At 41.0% G+C, this 16,061-nt stretch overlaps 3 protein-coding genes across 4 annotated transcripts; all 3 read left to right on the top strand.

Moving 5' to 3' along the window:
* The first annotated feature begins 901 nt into the window (after positions 1–901).
* jun (Jun proto-oncogene, AP-1 transcription factor subunit) lies at positions 902–2,947 on the top strand. Its single transcript, XM_044361888.1, has one exon. The coding sequence runs from the start codon at positions 1,239–1,241 to the stop codon at positions 2,220–2,222; it is 984 nt and encodes a 327-aa protein (XP_044217823.1). The 5' UTR covers positions 902–1,238; the 3' UTR covers positions 2,223–2,947.
* Positions 2,948–6,271: 3,324 nt separating this feature from the next.
* LOC122989114 (CARD- and ANK-containing Inflammasome Adaptor Protein) lies at positions 6,272–9,898 on the top strand. The gene is made up of 4 exons (XM_044361793.1): positions 6,272–7,452; positions 7,562–7,735; positions 8,490–8,712; positions 8,804–9,898. The coding sequence occupies exons 1-4, from the start codon at positions 6,272–6,274 to the stop codon at positions 9,551–9,553; spliced, it is 2,328 nt and encodes a 775-aa protein (XP_044217728.1). The 3' UTR covers positions 9,554–9,898.
* A 2,867-nt stretch (positions 9,899–12,765) lies between these two features.
* si:dkey-86e18.1 (uncharacterized protein LOC557342 homolog) lies at positions 12,766–14,857 on the top strand. 2 transcript variants are annotated; one of them, XM_044361563.1, is made up of 5 exons: positions 12,766–12,908; positions 13,228–13,268; positions 13,358–13,432; positions 13,538–13,724; positions 14,198–14,857. In XM_044361563.1, exons 1-5 carry the CDS (start codon positions 12,842–12,844, stop codon positions 14,782–14,784), a joined length of 957 nt encoding a protein of 318 aa, XP_044217498.1. In that variant the 5' UTR covers positions 12,766–12,841; the 3' UTR covers positions 14,785–14,857. The 2 variants fall into 2 exon arrangements, with proteins under 2 accessions (XP_044217498.1, XP_044217497.1); XM_044361562.1 differs by having other exon boundaries at positions 13,535–13,724.
* Positions 14,858–16,061: the final 1,204 nt, after the last annotated feature.

Below are 16,061 nucleotides of genomic sequence, written 5' to 3'. Positions count from 1 at the left end.
ACAGAAAAGAATTGAAAAGATTTTTGTTTACTGTTACTGTTATATGCCTGATCATTTTGTATAGCCTACATGTGGTAGTGAGAAGAAAAGAGAAACAGAGGAGATGAGAGGGGAGGAGAGGAGAGGAGAGGAGAGGAAGAGAGGAGAGATGAGGGGAGAGAGAGAGAGAGGAGAGGCGAGGAGAGGAGGAGAGTTGATGGTGTCATTTTCACTGTATACAACAGAGTAATATATATCATACTATGACCATTTTGAATCCAGATAAACTATACATTAACTACAGGAAAAGATAAAATATAATTTTGTATTTTACTGTAGGCCCACAACAATTGTGACTGTTAGTCATCTTGAATGGCAGAATAGAACAGAATTTTCTTATTAAAATGTGCTGTTATTGTGATATATTATTTTAAAGCCCAAATCATTTTTAAAACATAGAATAGAACAGACCTTTCAACAACTCTTTAAATTACCTCTTCGGGTTAATTTAAAGCGTTATTTGCGCACAAAAGTGTTGTTAAATAGTAAAAGTGTAATGAATAAAGGTTTACTAACAGATAGGTTAAACGTAGGCTGCTTCATAACAGAATAATCGGTGAGAAAGCGGTGCTGTCCTCCTCACTAGCTGTCCCGCCACTGACAGTAAAGCGGGCAACCAGATATTCAAAAACAATACGTCATCCCACAATGCACCGCGCTTACGCTCTCCTCTCCTTACAGCATTACCTCATCCCACAATCCACCGCGAGATTAAGAATCTTCTGGGTGGTCGCCTAGGCAACGCGCGTTATCTGAAGGGCTGGGCCCCGCCCCGCGTCACGCCCTCCAGCCAATGGGAGAGCCCCACCATGACATCATGGCTATTTTTAGCAGTGGTAGCAGATAAGGTTTGCGTCCATGCTGTACAACTCAGAGTATATACACATCCACAGAGGCAGAGGAGGCACCGCAGTTACTGCTGCTGCCTTGAAGAGAAGAGTTAGACTCAATACAAGTCTGGATACTGTGACTAAAGCTTTCTGAACTGTTACATCTGAACGACCATCGCTGGCTGAAAGAAGTAAGTCCTGATTCCTGTGTCAAGAAAAGTGCGCACTCAAAGTTTGGAAGTTTTTTACGCACAGAGAGGACGTTTGGAAACCAGTGTTTTCTCCTTCAGCTGATAACCAGGAGGAAGAGAAGGGACGAAAAGTTGTTTTATAGAAGACTTTGTAGCTATTGTTTTTGTTTTGTCTTCTATGTATACCAAGATGGAAACTACTTTCTATGACGACTCACTCAACGCTTTCTCCCAGCACGACAACGCCGGCTACGGATACAGCAACCCCAAAGCGCTGAAACACAACATGACACTGAACCTGTCCGACCCGACGGGCACTCTGAAACCTCACCTCCGGCCCAAAGCCAGCGACATCCTCACCTCTCCCGATGTGGGCTTACTGAAGCTGGCATCCCCGGAGCTGGAGCGGCTCATCATCCAGTCCAGCAACGGGCTCATCACCACCACGCCGACCCCGACCCAGTTCCTGTGCCCCAAGAATGTCACAGACGAGCAGGAGGGGTTCGCGGAGGGCTTCGTCCGAGCCCTGGCCGAGCTCCACCACCAGCACATGCCCGGCACAACTAACGCCAGTGTCACCTCAGCTGCCCAGACCGGTGTCAACACTGCCCTGCCGCCTGTTTCCTCCGTTGCCGGTGCCACCGTGTACAACAACAACGCAACCATGCGCTCTGACTCGCCGGTTTATGAGGACTTGAACACTTTCAACCCGGCCATCAGCACCGTCTCGGCACCGAGTTACACCACTTCAGCCCCGACTATGTCCTTCCCTGCTGCCCCGCCACAGCTCCCCATCTACGGGCAGCCCTCCTCCGCCCAACTCCCCCGGCTCACGGCGCTCAAAGAGGAGCCGCAGACCGTGCCCGAGATGCCGGGGGAGACCCCTCCTCTCTCCCCAATTGACATGGAGAGCCAGGAGCGCATCAAGGCCGAGAGAAAGCGGATGAGGAACCGCATCGCTGCCTCCAAATGCCGGAAGAGGAAGCTGGAGAGGATCTCGAGGCTGGAGGACAAAGTCAAGACCCTCAAGTCCCAGAACTCCGAGCTCGCGTCCACCGCCAACATGTTGCGCGAGCAGGTGGCCCAGCTGAAGCAGAAGGTGATGAACCACGTCAACAGCGGGTGCCAGCTCATGTTAACGCAGCAGCTCCAGACCTTCTGAGGTGTCAGAGGCGGCGGAGAGAGAAAAGACTGTAGTTGAACGAGACGGACGCTTCCTGTGATAGTGAGTGGCTGTATCTCCCAAAATCGTGACGGGATTTGGGATGATGTGGCGCGACACTGGCAGGACCCGGGGCCGCACAAAAGTTCCTGAGTGCCACGGGCTCCCCGGTGGCGCGTCCCAAGAGAGGGGCTCGGGACAGTGACAGTAGCCATGAACCAGAGGGGGCATGGCAACAAGCAGGATACCTTTCTGTTTCTGTTTCGTGCTGTTTTTACAGAACTGGACAGGACTGAAGTTTTCTTGATTTATATCCAGCTCTGCATGGACCTTGTCATGACCATCAAAGGAGAATTCAGTATTAGAGGATTTATGAACTTGCAATAGAGACTTTTCTTGCTGTAGCCATAATGGCCTCAAACTTGGGCGTGTTGGCCAACTTTAAGCGGCTGAAAAGTTGTAACAAAAGCTGCCTGACTTCTGAGTTACAGTACAACGTACTTTTTCTTATTGTAAGAAATTAAGTTAGAAAAGCTTCAAGATTTACTTGTTTTTTTCTAAAGTTGTGTAATGGGGTTTCACTCATTGTTATATGTATATAAGATCAACTTGGAGTACTTATGTTTACCATTTGTAATAAGGATACTGTATAATTTTTTTATGTTTGTTTTCTGAGCACTTCAGAAACTAATCAATATTTAAGAAAATAAACCAGATAAAATGAAGCAACATTGTCTCTGTGTTCTTGGAAGTGTGTGACAGAAAAAGTGGGTGTGCCATGTAAGGAGCTCAAACAATAAAACATGTTGCAACATGTTGCAAGAGCTGCTAGTTCCCAGTACCTCAAGGTAAATTCCATTAGTGCTAGTATTGATCCAAGCTAAGTGATTGTGTTTCAGCTGACAGACCCAGTTCGCTTACTGACACAGGCCAATTCTGTAAATTGGGGTGTAGAGCTCGGGATCCACAGACACACAGGCCTGCCTGAAGTTATTAGACAAAACCTCTCTTTGTTCTCAGGTGTTGACACTATAACACTGTAAAACATTGTAACCACAACACTGTGGAAGATTTAAGGTTGAGGTATGACATCTAAGGCAGTGGTTCTCAAAGTGAGGTCCGGGGACCCCCATGAGTCATTGAGGGGGTCCCCAGCAAAAAGGGGAATACTTTATTTTCACTATAATTTCATCCATAAGTAACACAATGACAGAATATATGACTATTTGGGTCATGGGTTTCATACACTTTCTCTAATAAAACATCTAATAAAAGCAAAAATCTTATCAGATGGGGGTCCGTGGTCTAATTTGTGTCAGTTTAGGGGTCCTCGATGTGAAAAAGTTTGAGAACCACTGATGAGGTATCAATGATCTGACATAACAAAAGGAAAATCACAAAATCCTTCATGTTATTGCATCATTTAGTTATTCAACATTACTTCCTGGCCTGTTGTAAATAAAGAAAGCCCCAACATGTGAAACAACAGTGTTGAAACAAAACCCACAAGAACTTGCAAAAATAAAGTCTGTCAATATATTACAAATGAATAAACATAGGCTGTAATAAATAACACATTACTGAGGATTAACCAAACAATTTAAATGACCCACTGTGGTTTTGTGGGAGATTGTGTTGTGGATATATCATATTATCATATAGCTATACCAACAAGTCATATGATATAGTGCACCTTCAATGAGTATGCTGTAAACACCTCTCTGAAAAAGTTTAAAAGTAACGAAAATAAACAAAAGAATAGTTTCACCACCACAAATCAAAACAGAAGATTGGAATCTGTTATCCTTAAAAATCACTGACAGGTCTTTAAATACAGCGACTGACACAAGACAACAACTATAGCTGATACTGATACTATTTTCTAATCTCGATAAATGTTTGAAACACAGCCCAGTATTTTCAGTTATGACTAGTTTAGTAAATAAATGCAGTTTAGTTTTATTCACTGTTTTGGTCACATCTTCAATTGTGTAAATATACCTCAAATTTATGAAGTAAAAACTTGAAAGTCAGGAAATTTCATGTAAATATTAACTACAGCTGATGAATGTGATGGGGCAGGTCACATATTGCATACAGTGGGTGCTGCTTATAATGAAACACTAGATGGCGACATAGACCTGACAGATGAACTGTTGTTGCTTTTCTTAAAGTCTCTCACTGTAGTTTACATTGGCTCATCAGTTGTTGCTCTGAGCATGAATCCAAACAGATCTGTCACGATTTCAAGCAAAGAAAGAAAGAAAAAAACTGATGTTAACTATGAGGGCTTGTTGGATAGTTTTGAGTCTGACTTTGATACACAATGTATCTTAAAAGTGAAGCGAAATTTTCATCTACTTCATCGGCCCATTACGTCTATGTAGCCTTGCTGTTTTCTTTCTTTTTTCTTTTCTTCTTATTAATATTTTAATATAGCCTAAATCCACATGGAAGATTTCCATAATGTGCTGTGTAGAATAAATGCAGCTATTCAACTGTCTATTTTTTAAAAAAAAAATCTTAATAAGGGCATAAATAAATGAAATTGCATCAGTCCAATTCAATATTATAATAATATTATTAACAACGAAATGATAAACAAATGGAGAAAGTTGATGATAGTCTAAGGGAAGGTTTATTCTGATTGATTTATCATAAAATACATACACATACACATAAATTGCCGATATTCATTATAAATCTGCTTTCAGTCGCTCTGATTTCTCAAACTTGGGGCAGCATGACATCATTCCGGAAAGAGGTGTCCTTCCCTACCATATTAGGAGAGGGAACGCTCGGAAGATCTACGTCACTCCGGTGGAGGCGTGTATTACGGGAAGTGGAGCGACTCTGTAATCTGCACCATACGGTGAGTCCTGAGAAGTTATCCAAAGAAGATTGGACTCGCTTCCCAAGGGCAAATCAATGAAAAGATTAAGCAGAGACTAAACGTATCTCATACAACATCAAAAAGTTAAAGGGGGAAAAAAAGATTGCAGTGAAATCCATGAATCTAAATCTGCAATAATTGTATGTTTACTATGATATAATCAAGTACTTTTACCTCATTACAATTCAGAGGGAAATATTGTAGGCTACTTTATATTCTGCTACATTTATTTGACAGCTCTATTAGCTCCTTGTCAGATTAATATTTTACATTAAAAATATATAAACATCTTAATATGATGCAGTGTTATGGATTCACTTTATTATGGATTAAAATGATCTCTAGCACCCAGCTACAACATTAAACTGTTGCTTACATGTTAATGCATGTAAGAGGCCATTCTGCTGCATAATGAGTACTTTTGATATTTTGAAGTACATTTTGCTGATAATATTTACTTTTAGTTAAGTAAGATCTTGAATGGGTATTGCTCTTATTTACAGTAAAGGATGAGAATTCTTCCACTGACTTATTGTGGCATTTGACATGAGAAACTGTTCAGCTTGTGTTTGTGGTTTAAGGTTCCACAAGATCATTAAAATTGGGCTACTCGTCACCTTTGACATAAAGGCGAGATGTGAATCAGAGATTAAGCAGAATGGGGTTACCCAGGGAGTGCACCATTTTTGCACCCACACAGGCTCACTCATGCAGAGACAGATGTGCGCTTTCCCTCCCTCGTTCTCTCACTCTGTCACACACATAAACAGCTGAATTTCAAAACTTGTTATTGTGGTCACTGTTTGAAACATCAAAATGGAAAATAAGATTTCTGCTCTGATTAAGCCCATAATAATAAACAATGAATTATAATCTCAAACTACAGGATAATAATATATAGCTGTTGCCATGCTTCACCTAATCAAAGTAACAATGCTAGTTTGTCACATAATCTCACAAAGCACAGGTTAAACTGGATAGATTTGCATGATGAATGGCTTCTGTCTGTATTTCGTTGCTGGGGCAACGTATTTCCCTTAGCAATAAGGTGTGAAATACACCCCTACACACACACACACACACAAACACACAGCCAGAACCGCAAGATATCACAATGTGTTAAAGTGTACACAGGTTTGAGATTTCATTTAAAATGATGAATGTACTCAAGGATTTTAATGCTCAAGCAGCATCAAACTATATGAATCCCTATGCTGTAGATGTGATCCGGGCGAGGAGAAGAGATCTGGTTTATGGGATCTCACATACCGAGGATCTACTGGAGCTACTTGTTACAGAGGGGGTCATGACAGCTGCAAAAAGATCAATTGTTTTAACCATCAGGACTCGCAAAGACCAGAACTCTAGGGTCCTGGACATCTTGGAGGCCAGGGGTGAGAGGGCATGTCGGAAATTCTTCCATCCTTGTCTCATGCTTGCAGAACCTGACCTTTATCAGCGAATTAAGACTTACCTGGGGAGTGTGAATGAACGAATTAGAGACACAAGCAGACAGCTGATAGGATATTTGCTGGAGAGGGAACAGGAGGGAATGGATAATGTTGCTGATCGAAGTGTCACTCAGAAGACTCATAGTGTGTTTGCCACCTCAAAGACAAAAAGATCTAGCCACTGCAGAGACACTGTGCCAATTTTAAAATTAGGGGACCATGAACCAGCACAAAGCAAATCAGAAAGTCTCATCCACATGATTGTTTCAGATGGGGAGGTGGCTCTGGCCAATGATCTATTAAATGACACTAATATCAACACTGTCAATTCCTCCAATGAGACACTGCTACATGTAGCTGCTGAGCATGGGCATCGATCCATTATTGAGCTCCTGCTTCAGAGAGGAGCCAGACTGGACCTGAAGGATAATAAGGGCCACACAGCTCTTCACAGAGCAGCCAGCAGGGGTCACACTGAGATAGTCAGAGCCCTCATAAAGGCCGGGACCCTCAACTACACTCTGGATCTGCAAGGCAAAACTCCCATTCACCTGGCAGCAGAAAATGAGCACCTGAATTCTGTAAAAGTCCTGGTGAAGGAGGAGGCAGAACAGTCTGAAAGCCACACACAGGACACGTTTCTCCACATGGCAGCCATGGAAGACAACTCGAGGCTGGCTGAGATGCTTCTGCAGAGCGGGGCTGCTGTCGATGCCAGAAACAACAATAAAAAAACAGCTCTGTTTTATGCAGTTGCCCGGAGCGATGAGAAAACAGTGACTGTTCTTCTAAATGCAGGGGCTAAAGTGGACTATGATGTTATAAATGAAGCCATTAAACTAAATCAAGAATCAGTTCTCCATCTGCTGCTTGGTGAGTCTTTTCAGTTTATGATATTAAATGCAGATATACCATCTGATTATCTGACTTTCCTTTTTTGAGAAAGCACAAACCTGTGAACATTCAAGCTGATATTATATTTTGTTCAAAGCAAGAGGAGCTCTGAGTGGAGAAGTGCTGGGTCCTGCTCTCTTCTCAGCTGTCAGACAGAACCACGATGGAGTGGTAACTGCTCTGATAGACAGCGGAGCAAATGTGAACATGTCTGACAAACAAGGATACACCCCTCTCTTATTGTCAGCTGAGCTGGGGCACACAGAAGTCTTCAGGTGACATCCTCCAGCAAGGACTGCATGTTGCTAAATCACACCGACTGGTCTCTTTGATGCCTTCACATTCTGAGAGCTATGATTTTATCAGTGACTAACATTTTTTTAGAGTTAAATATACAAACAGCAATTCCACAACGGAAAATGTTTCTCCTTTTCTCTCTCATTTTTCTCCCTCTAAAGTAATCTCCCTCCCACTCAGAACACTGTTAGACAAAACATAAAACTGGCACATATTTATATCTATCCCATCCTGAGATAATCCACAAAAAGACTACAAAGATCAAAGAGCTGAAACAGTACTGTATTGAATAGTGGATTTAATAAGTTCAGTGGATCAATAAGGTACTTTTCTGTCAATCATTCAATTGAAGCCAGTCTTCAAGAAAAAAAGCTAAATATACCCTACTTCCAGCCCTGTCTCTGTCTCATGACAGAATAATTTTAAGTCAATATGTGTAATACTTGTGATTATAGTATTGCTCAAAATATTCTAGTGGCATAAATGACAATCTGTTGACAGTTCCAGTGAAAAGTCATGCTGTCCCTTTTGCTTCCAGTCCTTCATTTTCAGTGTTCCTGGGTCAAATCTGTAGGTGGAGGAATGAATTGCTGCCTGCTATAGTCTTTGTTATATCACCTTTGGGGGGGGGGGGCACCTGTGTCAGAATTTGTATTTTACATGTGGCTTTAAATCTTTCCATACAGAGACAGGAGTGAATTGTGACTTTCTTTTCTTTTTTTTTCCTTTCAGAGTACTAGTAGCAAAACAAGCCAAATTGGATGCTACCTTATCTGATCTCTCCTCAGCCTTGCACCTGGCTGTCCACAGTGGCAGTTTGTCTATAGTGCAGACACTGCTGGAAAAGGAATTAGACCCCAACAGAGCTGGACCTAAAGCACAAACCCCTCTACATCTGGCTGCTCAGTATAAAAGGTCAGACTTAGTTGGTCTGCTGTTAAGAGCTGGAGCACAGGTACTTGTTGAAGCAGTTGTTGATAGGTGTCCATGTTGCAGATATTTACAGTATGTTTGTCGATGCTGAAAGTTGTGTGCCATTTCTTTAGGTAAATGCAATGGCCCAGGATGGGGTGACCCCTCTACATTTAGCCAGTGGGCAAGGTCATGCAGAGACAGTGATCCAGCTTCTACAAGGCAAGGCAGACCCAGGAGTGAAAGACAGGCTAGGGAGGACAGCCCTGCACTGGGCAGCCTCTTCCCAAGGAGAGAGTTGTGTAGTAGACCTGCTGCTGTCAGCCAAAGCCAACCCAAACTGCACTGATAACGAGAAAAAAAATGCCCTCCACCTGGCTGCTATGGAAGGAAAAGTAGACGCTGTGACTTCACTGTTGTCGTACAAGGCAAAAGGAGAAGCTAAAGACATGGATGGTTCCACACCTCTGCACTGTGCAGCAGCTAATGGGCATGCTAGCGTGGTTTCAGTTCTTCTACAGTCACTCAACAACAAGGGGATAGAAGAGAAGAATGCATGGAGGAAAACACCACTTCACGCTGCAGCTGAGAAGGGCCACGATAGTGTGGCTGTGCTGCTCCTGGAAGCTGGGGCAAAGATCAATGCTACAGATCACAGTAAAGACACTCCTCTGCACTGTGCTGCACGAGGTGGACACCAAAAGGTAGTGAAGAGGCTTGTGGGCTGGGTGCAAGCTGGGCTCATGGGGCAGAAAAAGAAGGTGAATCTGCAGGCTACCAATAACTTGAGGAAGACAGCACTGCAGGTGGCAGAGAGTGGAGACACACCGGAACATGAGAACATTGCAACTTTACTCAAGAGACAGATGTTTCTCATCAAATAGAGGAAAAGAGGTTAAGAGAGCAAATTATATTGATATTACCTTTTATCTATCTATATGTTCAGCGAATCTAATCATTGATGAAACCATATGAATGTCATAACATATGCTGTGAAAGGTATTTTTTTTAACATAAATTATCTGACAGAAACAAAATTTGAATATGGAAACAAAACCATAAATACTGTAATTTTTGTTTAGACATGACTAGAGACTGCACAGTCTGGTTGTTAAGGGTTTTTAATTGTAGGTTATGTACCATAGTAATGTAGCAAGTATGAAGTCATGAACCCCCTTCCCGTGTCCAAAACTATCCATGCCAATAAAATGCTCTTGAACACCAAACCCAATAAAATCCCAGTTCTGAAACAGACCTCAATTAAAATTTTGAATGAAGAAAGGAGAATTTTCTCTTTGGGTCAGGATTATACTCACATATGTCAACATCTCAGACATAAATTTGCCATAAATATTGCTGCAAAAGAAAGAATGATGGCCATCGAAAAAAGATAGTATTTGGTATATACATTTATGCCATGCTAGCGACATGGCTCTATATGGCAATGTTGGTCTGTTGGTTGGTGGGTCAGTCTACCACTTCAGTCCTAACTGAAACATATCAAAAGCTACTGGATGGATTGTCATAACATTCGTGGTTCCCAGAGGATGAATCTCACTGACTTTGGTGATCCCATGGCTCTTCCTATAGCGCCACCAGCAGGTCAAAGTTTTCACTTATCCTGGGAAATATGTCTACTAGATGGATTGGCAAAACAAAGTGTACAGACATTCTTGGTCCTCAGAGGATGATTCCCACTGAATGTGGAGATTCCCTGACTTTTACCCTTATGTCACCATGCAGTTCACGTTTGTAGTTTTGAGTGAAATATCTCAACAACTATTAGAAGGATTACCATGATTTCAGGTACAGACATTCATGCTGCCCTCAGGATAAACTGTGTAACATGACTTTTCATTTACCACCATCATCTGGTCTAAAATGCACTTTGTCCAGTACTTTAATTTATGACCAAATACCTGCAAAACTAATAACATACCCATCTGCATGAGCTGTTGTTTAGTGCTACCTGCTGTGTTTCCAAAATTTTATTTGCAATTTTGATGAAAACAAGTTTTGATGTGGTTGCTGTGTGGTCTGTGCCCAGTTCTTTAAGTTAAAAAAAATTCTGTCAGAGACGTATTATACCGCATTTCACATACACTTTTATCCAGGGCTGGATTAGCAGTTGCCTGCTTTGCCTGAACATCTGCATAATGTGTTTCATCAATCAAGTTGTAGTGCAGCCACCTCATATAAAGGGCAGATGGTGTTTGGCACTGGAAACTTTTAAAGGGATGTTAATGACGCAGGTGAGCAGGTAGGAGTATGTGCAAAAAAATGGTGATGTTGTTTTTACAAAAACATGAATGAAACAGAGGCAAAAATGAACCTCAGGAAACTCAACAAAAATAAGTTGCTGAAGCAAAAAGATCACCTGCCATCTTCCCTATTCCATCACAGCTGACCAGTGACTGGCCTGTTACCTTCTCAGCCCCACCTAACTGGAATGTACCATCTACTCAGGTAACCACAGGATGAGCTAGACTGATACCAAGCCTTCACAACATACAGAACACCATCTATGGAGGATTTCTATGTTAATACTGACAATCACAATTTCCTATGGTCACACACACCCACAGCCATGAGTGAGCCAAATTATCCAAAATACCATTGACAACAGAACAGGTTTTTCCTTTCTACCTTAGCTTGAGAGTGCCTAGTGACTCACTGCTTCGTGCAGCCAACGATGTACAGCTGTTGTCACTATCGCTGATTAAGCAGACAATCTGCCCAACTGTCATAAAACTCTTAAAAAAGATCACAGCAGGAGTGAAGCCCTTCAACAAAATATAACAATGTGAAACACAAACTTCTCAACTGAAACCCATATTCCATTATTTGTGTCACATGACTGTTAAATCAACAGAAACACTGGACTGAAATTAGTGATCTAATACACAAAACACTAGTAATGTTGGGAACCAGGGCCAGATGAAAAGAGAGAGAGAAAACCTTCTCACAGTATAATAACAGTATAAATAAAAAAAAAAAACAATATTACTAATACACAGATGGTGAGAGAAATCGTGTCAAAAGGGGCCCACAGCTCATTTTTGCCACCAGTGCGTTGCCCTGACCTGCCCTACAAATGATCTGCAGAGATGCAAGTTGTGCTGTTTGATTATGATCTCTTAAAGCTGTAAACCATAAACCAGATCTCTGTTAATCTGTTAGTCATGCACATCTTCCTTTTTCATGAGGTGTTTCTTCCTGTATGCTTGTATAAAAAAAATGCAAAAGTTGCTGTAAGCAAACCACCAGATACCTAAGAAGGTCATGGTGGGTACTTGATGGGCTACATCAGCAGTTCTTTGTAATTATTTCAAAATCCCCCCATTACCATTTTCCATTTTATTGCTGTTGTATTCCACGAATCAACACTTTTGCAACAGCTAATGCTATGTTGCAATAAGGAATTCACACATTTGCATTTAAACCTGGCCCAAGGTATAATGACATTATGTAAAACATTTTTTGAGGGTATGAGATAAATATAATGATATATACATGAGAATATATTGCACAGAAACAAATACCACATAAGTACTTCGGAGAAATTCAAAACCTAAGTATAGACTATGCTTTTGTTTTTTACATTTCAGATAGGGAAACAATATTTCATTTGTTTTTTCACTGTGCTCATTCAAATTTATTTTGGCTAGATATGCAGAACTTAATGAATAGGGAAATGGGTCGGCCTACTAATGTACAGATTGATGTGTTTGATGTGATGTATTTTGTGTTCAGTGGGATGAAAAGCAATATTACATATATAATTCAGCTGCCGCTCATTCTTGGTAAATTCCACATTCACAAATCTGAATGGTTTGGCTCCAAGCTTTCATTGGTGTGTTGTTGAAGTCAAACAGTGGGATACTTTAATCGAAGATGTGAAAAACAAAAAAAGACAACAAGGACTTTCAATAATTTTAAGGAAGTACATTTTATTTGAACTCTAAAAGGACTCACAATGAATGGACTTTGGACTCCTCTGGCTTGTACAAAGTTGTTCTCTTTTTTTTTTAACTGTTTTTGTATTACAATTGTTTGTATGAGAAGTTGTTGTAAATAAAGTTTTACGGGAAAAAGACTAAGCATGACGGTTGTGTCACGTGACTTTGTTTTGTCTGTGCCGCGGTGCTGCAGACTCTCAGGACTCGTTCGCAATGGCAAGAAACGAAGAGAAACAACAAGGGAGGTTGAACAGACTGTGGCTGCAGAAAGAGAGAGAGGGTAAAGCAGCTTGTAGTCACAACATAAACTGCCATTTAATTCATATTTTGCTGATAATAACTCCTTGTTGCACGGCCAGATAGCATGATATTAGCCACAGTTGTGCTAACAGGTGTTAAACTAACTCCATGTGGTTGAAATGAAAAATATAAACGGACAAAATTCCTGCCAGTGGGAGTAAATCTTCTCATAATGTCTTCATATTTGCCTTTTAAGAAGTAATATTAAAAGCTTGTGTTACTTTTTCTCTTCCCAATTAGCACACAACATTTTACTCAGAGGAAATACTAAGCATTTCCTTTCAATACTTTCTTTACAGAGGGACGACTCAAAGATGTAAATGAGCGGAGACCCAAGCTGGTAATAAAGAAGTTATAAATAGTTATCACATCGCCATCATTTACTTTGACTTGAACTCAAATGTTTCAGCTAACCCCTTTCTTCCACAGTCTACTCTTAATTCAGCTTCCTCTGTGAAAAAGTGGATACCAAGTATCAAGAATGAAATAGAATATTATTTGCAGGTTAGTGAATTGTTCTTGATGTGTAAAATCAATTGTCGCTGATGACTGAATTTTCTGCTGAAAGATGAACGGTGTCTGTTTTTGTCTTTTTTTCCCTCTCAGCAGTCCCAACTCTCTCATTACCCAGAGAGGAAGATAGCGGAGTTCCAGCTGCACATTGAGGCTTTAGAAAAAGAGTACAAAAGCTTCATCGCCAAACTACGAGTTCTTGACCCCTCCTGTAAACACAAGCCATGGACTCCTCGAGCGTATTGTAAACGGAGAGCAGAGACACAAGACTCTCCAAGCATCGGTCAGTGTGTTATGGGCTATGGCTGATCTCTTTCATACTGTTGAAGTTGTTGAGAAATAGTATGATGCTAAAGAAAAGTTCATCTAAGGATGTTAGCCATAATACAGGTGAAGGTTGTGATGTGACTGTATAACTTTTACTGCTTACACTTGTCTAATCTGTTTTGCAGGGCTGCAACTAACAATTATTTTCATTATTGATCAATTTGATGATTAGTTTCCCGATTCATTGTTTTGTCTATAAAATGTCTTAAAATAGTGAAAATGGTTGTTATAATTACCCAGAGTCCAAAGTTATGTCTTTAAATGTCTTATTTTGTCCAACAGTCCAAAACCCAAAGATATTCCATTTACTATAATGTATGACTAAGAAATGTATAAAATCATCACATTTGAGAAGATAAAAGTAACACATTTTTTGGCATATTTGCTTAAAAAATTACTTAAACTATGTGTTTTTACTCTCATTTACAGTTAAAATCCCTCGGCCCTGTGAGTCACATGATGGTAGCAGTCAGCTGAGTGGAGGTGAGAGTGACTTGGCCACTGATTGGAGAGGATGTCACAAAACCTCAGCCATTGAGAGACACAGCTTTCCCCGTCATTTGGAGACCAGGTTTCAAACCCCTGTTCCCACCAACCCAATCTCAGAGACCTCAGAGGTCTGTGCAGGCCAGGACCAGCCCCTCTGCTTTGATCATATGCGGCTGGCGGTGGCTACTGCTGCGTTCAGAGGGCTGTCAGATCAGCGAGGCGTCTCTCAAACACAAAGTCTAGCCAGGGTGCTGCAGTCTGGCCTGCCGAACCTCAACAATTACCATTTAGGACAAACGTTTTCAACTCAGAGCAGAGACACTGTTGGATCTACAGGGAGCAATGAGGGGGCAACAGTGGGATCTGATGTCGGACAGAAAGATGTTGTCCGAGAACATGAGTCAGACTTTGAAGCAACAGAGGGGATACCTGGGAAATCATCTAGTACTGGGACAACAGGGGAGAAGACATGTCATGTGCTGGGACTAGACTGTTACTCTTCTTCTGATGAGGAGTTGGACACGTGATACTTTTAGATCATGAAATAAAATGCTGCGCAATTTTCTACAATTCACATTACAATGAATTTATTTTATGGAATCTCTTGATATTCTGTGTTCATTCAAAGACTTCGGTTCCAGTTCAAAGACTTCATATGGATAAAATTAATATCATGACAATTATCACATCATTTCTGAAAACCATGTAGTAGAAAGTCTTTTTAATAGGATTTTACTTAAACCTCTAATTTAAAAAATGCCTGCATTTTCTTAAAATGATGATAAGCTTAAAGTGTATTATTTTTTACATGAGAACTGCAAATCATGATATCTCAATTTTAGAATGTAGTTATAATACAATTAAATATAGAAAATATACATTTTAATATTGAATGAAAGCCTTAGTCACAAAAACTGCTGCGTAAGGGAAAGTGTATGTTTGCAGAAAGATCTTAGTAATGTAAAGTGTTCTGGGCTAAGAATATCATTGTCATTTTCAGGCGCTACTTCATTTGTGTAATCACTCATCATGACCACAGCTACTTCCATTATACAACAGAGAGCAGGAAGAGTGCGCGAGAAACACAGTACTGAAAAACTTACTGATTCAGTGATTCATTTTAGTCTCCCTTTTCTGGTTATTTTAACTGGAGCAGCAACACTGAACACAGCCTGGTTAGACCCCAAACCCCACCCTCCCACTAATACCGGTCTGTGCTGCCACTGCTGTTGCACTGCTGAGTCTCTTTCAGCATGACACTTCTGGGAAACAGACTCATCAGCTTGTAGAATGCAGACACATTGTGCAGTTTATGGTTAAGTTTGACGTAATTACCCCTTAAGTTACAGCTTTGTATGCACAATGCAAGGTGGGTTTCTCTTTGCCTTTACAGGGGCCTGGAGAAACGAAACGAAACTACTTTTAACGGTGGACAGGGCTGGGTCCTTAGAGCTTCCTTTGCAGTTACTATAATACACACACAAAATACAAAATTACTTTTTGCACAGTATAAAATACTGGCTTGGCTTCACAACATAATGAGGCTTTTGTGTAACTGAAGTTTTATGCAACACTCCTCTTCAGCAAGGTTATTTTTCACAAGTTCCCATGTATGAGGTTGGAAATATGCCCTTTATCAAAAACCACCAAAAGCCCACTAAAGAGGGCTAATTACTATTAATAAACGGATTTTCTTGATCAACCAGCAGAGAAGTGCTAATGTCTTATGGAAACTGCTGCAACCACAGTGTAGGAGCAGCGTAATCGTGCAGTATCCTGAACGAACCCCAAAGTGACAGAAAGA

This window comes from Thunnus albacares, chromosome 9 (assembly GCF_914725855.1).
Source record: "Thunnus albacares chromosome 9, fThuAlb1.1, whole genome shotgun sequence".
In the NCBI taxonomy this organism is placed as follows: domain Eukaryota; kingdom Metazoa; phylum Chordata; class Actinopteri; order Scombriformes; family Scombridae; genus Thunnus; species Thunnus albacares.
The sequence above is the reverse complement of the archived record's forward strand: the minus strand, read 5'-3'. Positions and strand labels throughout refer to the sequence as shown.

Coding starts and splice junctions, on each gene's coding strand:
- si:dkey-86e18.1 (XM_044361562.1), top strand. CDS start 12,842: ATGGCAAGAAACGAAGAGAAACAACAAGGGAGGTTGAACAGACTGTGG. Junction 13,433..13,534: donor AAATAGAATATTATTTGCAG/GTTAGTGAATTG, acceptor TTTCCCTCTCAG/CAGTCCCAACTCTCTCATTA. Junction 13,725..14,197: donor ACAAGACTCTCCAAGCATCG/GTCAGTGTGTTA, acceptor TCTCATTTACAG/TTAAAATCCCTCGGCCCTGT.
- LOC122989114 (XM_044361793.1), top strand. CDS start 6,272: ATGAATGTACTCAAGGATTTTAATGCTCAAGCAGCATCAAACTATATG. Junction 7,453..7,561: donor CTGCTTGGTGAGTCTTTTCA/GTTTATGATATT, acceptor GTTCAAAGCAAG/AGGAGCTCTGAGTGGAGAAG. Junction 7,736..8,489: donor GGGCACACAGAAGTCTTCAG/GTGACATCCTCC, acceptor TTTTCCTTTCAG/AGTACTAGTAGCAAAACAAG.
- jun (XM_044361888.1), top strand. CDS start 1,239: ATGTATACCAAGATGGAAACTACTTTCTATGACGACTCACTCAACGCT.